The following is a 12223-nucleotide window of genomic DNA, read 5'->3' as shown; positions in this document are numbered from 1 at the left end:
GGGGCCACCGTTGCCTTCCTGGCGAACACGCCCATTCAGGACATATGTCTAGCAGCAACTTGGGCATCTGTGCACACGTTCACGAAACACTACTGCGTGGACATTCAGATGAACAAGGAAGCACAGGTTGGACAGAAGGTGCTTCAACACATTTTCAACGACCAACGCTCATCTACCACCCAGCCGCCACAAAATTAGGAAAACCGCTACTAAGTCTATGCACAGCATAGTGAATCCAGAAAGATTCACGCTGCAAAACGAAGTTTCTTACCTGTCGGTGTAGTTTTGCAGCTTGAAGATCTTTCTGGATTCACTAGCGAACCCTCCCACCTCCACCAGTAAGATGAGGCTGGAGAAAGAGGGGGTGAAATGAAAACATCAGAAGGAATAAAAAGGTACAGAAAATAGACTGAAGGACTAATCAATCGCCTAGGGTTAAAAAAAAAAAAAGGGAAAAAAGAACCCGAAGATGGCGCCCCAAAGGTGGGACTTCCGCAGGAAGCACGACGACGTCACGGGAGGTGCACCAAATGGTGGGTCGTCGCCGCCCACCTGGGCTACAAAAAAAGAAAGAAAAGACTACGAATCTGGACCCAACCACAAGATCGCGGCATAATGCACAGCATAGTGAATCCAGAAAGATCTTCAAGCTGCAAAACTACACCGACAGGTAAGAAACTATTCGTTCTGAAGGAGGTACTGAAAGGATATTAGCTAGATAAGACATTGTAGGATCTCTGTTCTAAAGCACTAGAGCATTCAGCAAGAAAAAATATTTAGAGATATTCAATACATCCACTGTGCAGCTTGGAGGACAAAGAGCTGGATGCGAAGACGGCCAGCAGACCTTTAGAATGGGTTGAACTTGCCACTTGGGGATCTGTTTTGGATTTCCATGCTAAGTTATGTTTCTGCTTTGGTGCAGTACATGGAAATGTACATTAACAAATTAGCTATTAAACGTTCCTTCAATACCCACAGGATCAGTCACTACGCAACGAATGCATCATTCTGCCTTAACGATGCCTCAACTGGTAATAGCCCATCATGTGGTAATACCCTCTTTAATCATTCTTTGTGTGCCTTCTAGGCCCCTTTTTTTTAATCCCACTGTTAATTACCCTTGCACCCCCTCTACCTCTTGTTGCCATTAATGTGAAAAGCATACAATGTTGCCTTTTTTGTTCTTGAACCTATTTGAAAAAGCTTTTATGCTCTGTTATACCTTTTAGAGTTAGGACTGGGCATCGCCTGCACATAACAATTATTTGAGTATTTGTAATTATTTGTTGTTATACTTTTGTTAAGGTAGTATATTACTTTAAAGCTTCTCCACTTAAACTGTCTTTACTTGCTTTTCAGATTGGGGTTGACTAGAGAGCAGACTGAGCAAATTTGCTTGCAACAACCTGTTGAAAACCAGGTAGAGCTACAATCTCCGGTGGAGGTAGTCGGAGCATCCAGGAGGTTAAGAGACTTGCAGTGCAAGAAACGTTCTCGACCAGCGCCAAGAAGCAGACCTAAGAGCAGTTGCAAAGAACCAAAGACCGAAACATCCCCTTGTGTTGAAGCAACAGAAAGCGATCCAAAGTCATCTATTGACAGTGAGAGAAATCTGGAGAGGGTCTTGGAAGAAGGAGAAAGATATTGTCGTCTGGCTGCTGCACCAGATACACGAAGTGAATCAACCTCCTCACCCTCCACGCTTCTCAGTAGTTCAGAAATGCTGCCCTCTTTAAATTTATCTGACGGAAGGGTTCCATTCCTACCACGAGACTGCACAGACCAAGAATTGAAGGACCAGAAGCGAAAGTGCATTGAAGAGGTCACAGCCTCTAGCTCCTTCTCCGAAAAGAAGCCCCGTCTTGATGATCGCCAGTCCTTTCGTAACACAATTGAGTGTGTTAGCACCGAAAAGCCACAGCCCACCAAAGAGGAGCCCAAAGTCCCACCTATCCGGGTATGTGAACCTTCGGCAGCTGCTTGACAGCTGTTCATGATGTGGCAGATATTTAAATCCTAGTGATGTGACTCCCTATTGTTCCACAAGGTCTGCACACATCAAATTTTGTCCCTCAGAGCAAAAGTTATGGATGGCAACGTCCAGTCGTATTTTATATATTTGAATACACAGTTAGCAAATGGTGGTCAATTGATATGGTATAAAGTGTAAGTTTTTCCAAAAAGGTGCTAGTTTGCGGAACATTGGAAGATCACACTCCTTTCTCGCTTGATAATGAATCCAGTGGTGATGTTTGTAGAAAGGTACAGGGATAATTTAACCTCACGTAAAAGTTTTTTAAAAATGAGTGAAATACTAGTATATTTAGACAAGTAGACGTCCTGATTTATTTCCAGTAATGCATAGCTTAGGCCACTTTTTGTATTTCTTCAAATTCTAAATGTCCAGTTGCAGGGTGCGTCTTCAGCAGATAATGAACAAATCTCCAGACAAGGCTAGTAAGCTTAAAAATATCTTTCACAGTACTTGGTTTGTCTAGTTTCTCCTTCATCCCTGCTCTTGCTATTTTGCACGTCATCTGGAGGGAATGGTTTATTGTATGCTGAATAGTGTAAACAATACTATGGTCGACTGGAATTGTGTGGCAATGGAGTACTTGGTTATGCTGCTGGAAAAGGGAATTTATCCTGCTATTTCGACACAAATTAATACCCTGTGAGTTAAGGTTTCATCTCCATACCAGTTTTTCATCTGAATACAGCAATCAGCAACTGAAAGATGGCTAGTTATACTTTGGGAAAGGGGCTGCCTGTGAGGGTTTTTTCTTTTCAAGAGCTTTGTTACATTTTAACCGCGGAGGAAGGCAGTCTTAAACACATCTTGCTTTGGAAAATAGGAATACACTGTTTGAGCCTTGTGTGGCTGTAGATGCACAAGCTAAGCGTACTCCTGCCATCAAGTGTTGGGTCCGGATGTGTGCATGTCTTTATTTCAAATTGAGAAGTAGAGGGACTCCTCCTTGGTGATAATGTGCATGGGCATCAAGTCGATTGTTTTCTTTCTGCCGCCAGGTTTGGACATGCGTGCCTGCGCTTCGGTTCAATACTATTGCGGTGCTCTTTTCAGTTCGCTAACTACCGACCCTTTTGGTATGTTTTTCGATTGAGTTTCAGAATCTTAGGTATTTCATACTTCGTCGATGTTTCAACCATGGCCCCCACAGGGCCTCGGCCTTTGGCCCGCCTTCAGCCTCCATCCCATTTTCCAAGAATGCCTTGCTGGTGATGGAATGGCCCCCCTTCTGTTGTTGTGCTTACTGCCATGGGAAGTACCCACGGACCGATTTACACCAGATCTGCAATCTTTGCATGTCACCTGAACAGAGAGAAGCGGATTGTGGCGGCCCGCTGCTCCTTCCGCTCTAAGAAAACCCTTCAAGACCATTGCACACATCGGCTCGAGATGTCACGGAGGAGCATAGAGGACACTCTAGGCATTTTCGATCATGACTGCGTCTAGGAGGAAGAACACATCCTTAACAGTCAGTTGTGGAGAAAGAGGCGTTCTCAATCAGGGGCAGCTCCGGATTAGAGGTGGACCTGGAGATGGAGGGCATAACTCCTGCTCAGCAGTCTGTGAATTTAGGGGCAGCGGGTATTGTGCTCAGTTTCGATCAGCCCAAAAGGCATTTGACGACTCTGGAACGTCATACAGTGGTCCACCACTGTCATCCTGCCATGGTTGGCGCTGAGCAACTGTTTGACACCCCGCCGAAAAACCAACCAAAGCCAAAACCTTCGGCATTGATAATTTCAGTCTCCAAACGCCAGCTGGTGCCTACCCAACCATCGGCACCAAACCGAATTCCACCAAGGTCCACCGTTTCGAAGCTGAGCAGAGCTTCGGTGCCAAAACCGAAACCTGTATCGGACCTGAATTTCGAAGCCTATTTCTGACTGACAAGTGAAGCCAATCCTCCCATCGACTTGAATAGCAACGGATGCTAGACAAAAGCAAATTTGTCATCGGCCTCGTATGGGCCGAATCCTTGCCCACTCTTCTCCACAGATTCCTCCACCACCCAAAAGACATCTGTCTTTCCAGGAGGCTCTGAACATACCTGTTCCTAAAAAAAAAAACCTCAGGAAGGCAGACAAGGCCACCAGTCCTTTATCTCTTGCACCACCTCCACCAACTTCACCCTCCACCACATTCTACAAAGAACCCACTGGATATTTCACATCAAGGGTCTCTACATTCTGATATAGCTGGACATGTTGGGGGTCAGGACACTTTATGTACTCCACCATATAACGACCCCTGGGATACCTATGATTTAGACCCACCAGAGGACACAGACGCAGATTTTTATCTCCATCTGTCTTCCCCTCCTAATGACTCCACATCCTATCAGGAGTTTATAAGGAGAGCTACTGCTTTCCACCAAGTGGCACTCCATAAAGAACCCTTAGAAGAAGACTTCTACTTCAAAACACTTTCTTTCACTCAGAGCCTCACAATACCTCCCAATGCTCAAGGGCATGCTTAGGCATACAGAAGACATTTTTAAAGACCCTGTTATAACCCTAGTTCTAACACTCGGTGGATAAAAAGTATAAGGTCCCCATCTGACCCCATCTACATCCGGGACCAACTTCCACCAGACTCCCTGGTTATCAACACTGCTGGAAAGTGAGACAACTGACAGGCCTCTGGAGATGCCCCGCTGCCTGATAAAGAAAGTGAAAATATAGCTGTGGTGGAGAAAAGAGTTCCATTGGCGTATGGCCGCATCTATGGGCCTTCTTGCAAGGTACAATCATGTTCGAGGCATGTGGGCTGCTGAATTCATATCTGTGCATAGATCGCCGCCTAGTGTTGGGACCGGATGTTTGCACGTTGTTGTCCTGGAAGAGTCTTCGAAGTATCACGAGATAGGTGACTCCTCCCCTGGACCACAGTGCGCATGGGCATCCTCTCCATCCTTAGATTGTTTTTTTCCGCCATTGGGTTCGGATGTGCTATCTTAGCTCAACTTAGGAATATTCAGTTTTTAGGCCAAAAGGCCTTTAGTTTCGTCGGTACTGTTCCCGTTCGGTGTCGACTACTTACTTTAGTGCTTCGCACCTTCCTAACCAACTTTCGGATCCATTTGGTCCGAACATCGAAGCTCCATCGACGATGGAATCGAGGACTCCATTCAAAAGGTGTCCACTATGCCACGCGAAGTACCCCCATATCGACGTCCACCCGGTCTGCAATAAATGTCTCTCGCCGGATCACGACGAATCGAAATGCATGGCCTGTGCCCGATTCCGATCCAAAAAGACTCTGCGGAATCGAAGAGCAGCGAGACTGGAGGCGCAACAAGCAGCGCCGGCCCCAACCAACATATTCAGCACCGAGGACGAGGATGCCGAGAGCGTGGAAGTAGTCTCAAGCCCCGCTTCCGATCATGATTCCCGATCGGAAGACAACGAAGTGATCTTTCAACGTGAAGAAGCAGTCGATGAGGTAGGAGACTACGACGAGGCCTACGGGGCCGAAGAAGACAGCTCTCCGAGGGAGCTAGGCCAATCCGTCGAAACGGAGGCCGAAACAGTACGTCGTCAGAAGGCTCCGGTCGAGGAATCTCCTTCGGGCCTTACCCAAGATCAAACACATGGTTCTTCGGCCCCGGCCTCGAACACTTTGCAAGAGCCAATATTACCGAAGACGACCGGGTTCGTAAACCCAAAACCATCCATCGCACCAGTCCCTTCGATCCGACCACCACCAGTTTCACTTTCGGTTTTGAAGACGTCGAAGCCATCCACTACTCAGACGCCAAAAAAGGTCATCGGCCCCGACCGTGTACAAAGAGACTTCGGTGCCGAGCTCACCGCAGCAGATGCGGCTGCCAACCAGAAAAAGAAAGCCCTCGGGCACCACAAGGCACCGAGACCTGCGGCACCGACATCGAAGGCCATAACCTCCGCAGTTAAAATGGCCGCGCCGGCTATGTCAACATCTAGCGCAACGGCGCCGACTAAGTCTTCGGCAGCGTCGATACCTCCCTTCGGACCGATGAACCCCTTCCTGCAAAAAAGTCAGGGCCGGCCTCGACGCCTACCACTACGGTGCCCATCAAACCACCAGCGGCGTTCACTGTGCAGCAGGTCTCCGAATCTCTGCAACGTATCCGTGACAGGGCAGCCCTCCACTCGGTGCCCGACACAACCAAAACCTCTAAAACGCACTCGGAGCCCACCAACATTACGTTTGGGTTGTAGGAGAGTAGGGTCTGCTTTCTATGTTCACCCCCACTTTTTGCTTTTGCTTTACTGGTTTTCGACTTAGATGTGGCTGTGGGCCTGCTAATCAGACCCACAGCCCTGCTGTTCTCTCTCTAAATTACTACTATGTACTTTAGGTGCATAACCCATTTGGATAGGATCACCTTATTGGGCCCTGTACAGTGTACCCTAGGTACCCAGGGCATAGGTGTACCCTAGGCCTACCAGGGGCTGCAGCATGTATTGTGCCACCCCTGGCCTGGCCTTCCATTTTGACACAACTGGCTGATCACTCAGCTGGGGCAAGGTCGTGTAATCACCCCTTGCTTAGGTGTAGTATTCCTATACCTAACTTACATATAGACCCATGTGTACCTATCAGTCACTCCTATGGCAGGCCTTGACAATCCTGGAGGCAGAGTGCTTGGTAACATGTGAGATGGTGCTCTAGCATGAGCTGAGCCTGTCTGCAGCTTTCGGAACCAAGTCCTTATAGCTGTTCTATGATATAGCCTACCATATACTCTTAAAGTACCTTATAATCTTAGACGGTTATGGTAACTATGGTTTGGCTTTATCAAAACATGTCGTGTAAGGTGTCTAACACTCGGGAATAATACCCCCATGCCATTTCTGGACATGAGAATATTATTCCCCCCTTCTAGAGGGAAAGACATGTTAAAATCATACTTCAACTGTTAGCCTCTGACCAAAGCCTCAGCATCACAAAATGGATGCTGCTGCCACGACACAAGTCTGACCTCCTGCAGCTGGGAGTGATCCCAGCCAGGGAGGCCTGGACAATAGGTTTCCTGCTTGGGGAGGTGCTAGCACCTCCCCAGACAGCCTTTAGTGTATTGGGGCAGGGTGGGCTGAAAGGAATGAGACATGCCTGGGGCACACAAGGTGTTCCTTGCATAGTCCAGTTCAAACCGGCGCTGGGGCACTCCAGCCCCAGCTCTGGCGCGAAACTGGACAAAGGGAAGTGGGTGTAACCACCCCCTCCCAGGTCCCACCCATAAGGCGTGACCTAGCAGGTATCCCAGCCCCCCAGATTAGTATAAGAGTGGGAGTTGGGCCTCAAGAGATTAGATTATCCTGAACCTGCAAAACTGAACAGAAACTCTGGACCTTCGACATTCGACGAAAGAAGAAGACTGAAGAATCTCCCTTGTAGCCAAGGAGTGGCTACCCTGTGCAAACAGGCACCATCAAGTGACTACCCTTTGCTTTGTGAAACGTTCGACGAGGAACCGATTGCAGAGCCCGACCAGAGCCTTGATTTCCAGACTTCTCCGACCCTCATCCACATCTGCAGCAGAGCTGAGATCCGTGGAGGCGACGAGCGACGTGGGACCGGCTACCTGGGAAAAGTGGCTAGTAACTTACAGCGCAGCTTCTGAGGTACCCTCGAAGTTGTGCACCGGGGATTGAGAAGCCCCAACCCCAAGCACCATCTGCACCGAAGACCAGCCCCCCACACTCCACGAGTCCTGCGTGGGGCCCTTCAGCATTTTCCTGCTTGCCGCGTCTGTCCGGTTGCTTGCCCGCTGGCTAGTGGCCTTTGTGACGACGCTCCCTGAAATCTTCTGCGCTGGTTTGCCTCCTCCAGACTGGCTCCCGCTTCTCTGCAAAGAAGACGCACCCCAGACCTTCCTGGTCTGCACCAGAAGCAAGTCCCTTGTTCTTCGTGGGTTCCGCTTGCCAAGGCTTGGTGAGTCCTAGTCCAACTTCGACGCCGCCGACAGCAAGAGCCTTCGTGGGACAGCTCGCCTCCTGGTCCTGGTCGTCCTCGACGCTTCCTGGTCCTCCTGGCTGCAGCGACAAGCTTCACCTTCACCTGCAACTCTTCACGACATCGCCTGGTTCCACGTGGTCACTGGCTAGTGACCTTGACTCTGTCCCCTCTGCTTGCAGGTTTCTTCTCTTCTTGATCCCAGGCTTGGGATCCACCGGACACTCTCTCCTGACTGCCTGTCAGCATCTTTCTTCAGGCATCCATAGGAGTCGACGACGAAAACGACGCATCTTCACCCCTATGCACCCGCAGCCTGTGGGCTAGGTAACTTGGGTACTCCGGTGCTCATCAGGATAGTGACTATCCTAGTGTCTAGTTTTCAAGTCTCAACTTCCTAGCTACTCCGGAAGTGTCCTAAATCTATCTATTTCTAAACTGTAACATTGCTATTGACTTTTACGCATTACGCGTGAGTGTTTCCACTCTGCACACGAATCCCGTGGGCCTCCCACTTCCTAACTAACGCTAGTGTAGTGTAGCCCCAGCGATTCCCTAGGCCTAGGCCTATTCTATTTCCGTGACAGTGGTTCTTATACCACTTCTTTAGTATATGGTTTGCGTGGCCCCTAGGGCCTAACTGTATTACTTACCTGTGTGACTTACTGTATGCATTAATAAGACTGTGTTGTACTTACCTCTAAACTCATAAAGAGTGCTGAGGGTTTGCTTAGAATAAATACACTTTATTTTATATATATATCTGTTGTGGTGTCCTTTCATTTGGTATTCAAGGGATTATATATGGTATCACAGCTGGCTTCACATGCCATTCAGAGTTTAGCCTAAGACTGCTCTTGTCCATGCTACCACTAGGATAGCTGGTCTATAAGGTTGACTTTACAACCAATCACCATAAGGGTATTTGGACTGATATAAGGTGTACACTATAACTAGTGACATCATACATCAGGCCAACTTCTCACATGGGTTGCCACCGCCCTCGGCGCCGAAACTATTCGAGATTCGGACACGTGTCCTCCACACACAGTCCACCATCTCCGGACTCACAGAGCAAGACTCTTCGGGGCCACAATTTATTGACACTGGCAGGCTAATGCTCCACAAACGCAAAATAACGCCAGTTAGGGAAGAGGAGCCCTACAAAATTCCTCTTGAACGCAAACTGCCAGCGGGGCCGGAACCAGTGCTCCAGGAACACTTCCAACCCTCCCATCCAAATCCGCAGTCCTTCTCTCCTACGCCTTCCGACTCGGACGCAATACAGGACTATGGCGGGGATGATACCATCTACCCTGGAGACGTAGATCCTGATGAGCACCTACAAGACCAGGATCAGGCATGGGATGACCCCACAGACCAAGGGGACACGCCACATACCCAGGAGGCGCAGCTCTATAACGTAAAACCGTCTCCCACCGAGGACACTGCTGCCTTTAATGCCCTCATCGAACGGGCTGTTGATCATCATGGGGTGGAACTCCATTCTGATGACATTGAAGAAGACTTCTTGCTTGACACTTTTGCATCTTCAGAGAAAACTGTTAAAACTCTGCCCATGTTAAAAGGGTTTCTCAAACCTGCCAAAGACATTTTCAAGGACACCACAAGAGCAAGGGTGTTAAATCCAAGAATTGAAAAAAAGTACAGGCCTGCACCCGGTGACCCTAAATATATTAGGGGTCAGCTGCCATTGGACTCCATTGTGGTTGCCAATGCTCGCAAGAGAGCCCACTCAGACAACTGGTGATGCTCCTCCCCCAGACAAGGAGTCAAAAGTCCTAGAAACATCTGGGAAACGAATTGCAGCGCAGGCAGCGAACATCCTGCGCATTGCCAATACACAGGCACTCCTGGCACGCTATGACAGGTCACATTACGACACGCTAGAGTCACTGCTCCAACATCTACCAGATGAGTATAAAGAGTCAGCCGAACTACTCATCAGGGAAGGACAACTCCTCACTAATGCATCCATAAAATGCGCACTCGACGCAGCTGACACAGCGGCTAGAGCAATAAACACAAGCGTCATGCTACGACGCCATGCCTGGTTACGCATCTCAGGCTTCAAGCCCGAGATCCAAAACAATATCCTGAACTTACCAGTTAACACAGAATACTTATTCGGCCCAGACGTCGACACTACCCTAGAAGGGGAGCACCAAAGGGTCAGGGGTCACAGCAGCAGTATGCTAAAAGTGGCACACACGGCACCTATGACATAAACAACAAGGGTGGATATCGTGGAGCCAGCACCAAAGGCAGAGGACGTGGTTATGGCAACACCAGGTCCTCTCCAAAAAACAAACCATGACGCCCTCTCCTTACCCCCGACCACATAACACCTGTCGGGGGGCGACTCCAGCTGTTCCTGTCCGCGTGGAAAAACATCACCACAGACAGGTGGGTCAGGGACATCATCCAGCATGGGTACTGTCTAGAACTAAAGTCCACCCCACCCCACATACCACCAAAGCACCGTCCTATGTCAGTCGAGCACTTGGCATTATTACAGCAGGAAGTGCTAGCTATGCTGACAAAAGGAGCAATAGAAGTAGTGCCCATCAACCAGCAGGGAACAGGAGTGTACTCTCTGTACTTCTTAATCCCAAAAAAGGACGGCTCGCTCAGTCCTATTCTAGACCTGCGACCCCTAAACCAATTTATTCTGTCAGAGCATTTCCATATGCTCACCCTACAGCAGTTTCTCCCTCTACTCAGTCGGAGATTTCTTAGCCACGCTAGACCTAAAGGATGCATACTTCCACATACCCATACACCCTTCACACAGGAAATACCTCAGGTTCACTATTCAAGGGAATCACTATCAGTTCAAAGTTCTCCCCTTCGGAGTAACAACAGCACCCAGGGTCTTTACCAAGTGCCTGGCGACAGTGGCCGCGCATCTGCGAAGACAAAACATTCACGTCTTCCCTTATCTGGACAACTGGCTAGTTCAGGCCAAGTCAGCACAACAATGTGCCACCCACATGTCCCACACCATTCACCTTCTTCACGATCTGGGATTCTCACTAAATTACTCCAAATCACATCTCCAACCTGCCCACGTGCAACAATACTTAGGCGCCATAATCAACACTCTGGCTGCCACGGCTCAACCAACTTTAGTGAGAATCAACAGCATACAACTGCTGATCTCAAAAGTCAAACCTCAACACTCACTTCCTGCACGAGTGTTCATGCAGTTGATAGGCATGATGGCCTCCTGCATTTTCATAGTCCCTCACGCGAGACTACATATGCGCCCGCTTCAGGAGTGCTTGGCACGTCAATGGAATCAGGCAATTAAAAGACCTAGTGTTGGTGAGCGGTCGGGCATACAACTCTCTGCATTGGTGGAATCCACAAAACCTTTGCAAGGGCCGACCGTTCCAGGAGCCTGTTCCACAAATAATACTGACAGCGGACGCCTCTCTCCAGGGTTGAGGAGCTCATGTACTCACTTACACAGTGCAGGGACTATGGACAACGCAACAAAAGAAGATGCACATCAATGTTCTGGAACTGATGGCAATCTTCCTAGCCATGAAGGCATTCAAAGTACACTTGTGCAACAAAGTCGTGTTGATCCGGACGGACAACATGACTGCCATGTACTACATACAGAAGCAAGGAGGAACACACTCTCCACAGTTGTCTCATCTGGCTCAGAGCATGTGGAAGTGGGCCATTCAGAGGAACATATTCCTCATGGCAGAACACCTCCCCGGCAAGGACAACCAGATAGCGGATCTGCTCAGCAGACACAGCCACCAGATGCACGAGTGGGAGCTACACCCATCAGTACTCCAACCGTACTTCCAACAGTGGGGTCATCCAAAGATAGACCTATTCGCCACAAACGAAAACGCAAAATGCAAAAGCTTTGCCGCCAGGTTCCCACATCCTCAGTCACAGGGCAATGCGATATGGATGAACTGGTCCGGCAGATTTGCGTACGCTTTTCCCCCAGCGCCATTGATACCGCTAGTGGCACGCAAACTGCGACAACCCTCTCTGACACTCATCCTAGTTGCTCCCACATGGGTGCGCCAACCATGGTACACCACCTTTCTAGAACTTTCCGTAGTGCCGCATCAGAGGCTGCGGATCAAACCCGCACTTCTAACGCAGAACCATGGCGAAATTCAGTACCCAGATCCGCAACAGCTGAACCTGGCAATCTAGCTCCTGAAGGCTTAGAGTTTGGCTACCTGAACCTGCCAC

General features: G+C 49.0%; 1 protein-coding gene across 4 annotated transcripts in view; it reads left to right on the top strand.

Moving 5' to 3' along the window:
* Positions 1-12223, top strand: part of ASXL1 (ASXL transcriptional regulator 1) — a 136795-nt gene that overhangs the window by 75904 nt on the left and 48668 nt on the right. For all 4 annotated transcript variants that reach the window (XM_085619490.1, XM_085619493.1, XM_085619489.1 and 1 more), the window contains one exon: positions 1363-1960. In XM_085619490.1, coding sequence (XP_085475616.1) covers positions 1363-1960 — 598 coding nt within the window. The remainder of the gene's footprint in view (positions 1-1362; positions 1961-12223) is intronic.

The sequence above is a fragment of the Triturus cristatus genome, chromosome 7 (assembly GCF_964204655.1).
Source record: "Triturus cristatus chromosome 7, aTriCri1.1, whole genome shotgun sequence".
NCBI lineage: Eukaryota > Metazoa > Chordata > Amphibia > Caudata > Salamandridae > Triturus > Triturus cristatus.
This window is presented reverse-complemented; position numbering and strand designations above follow the sequence as displayed.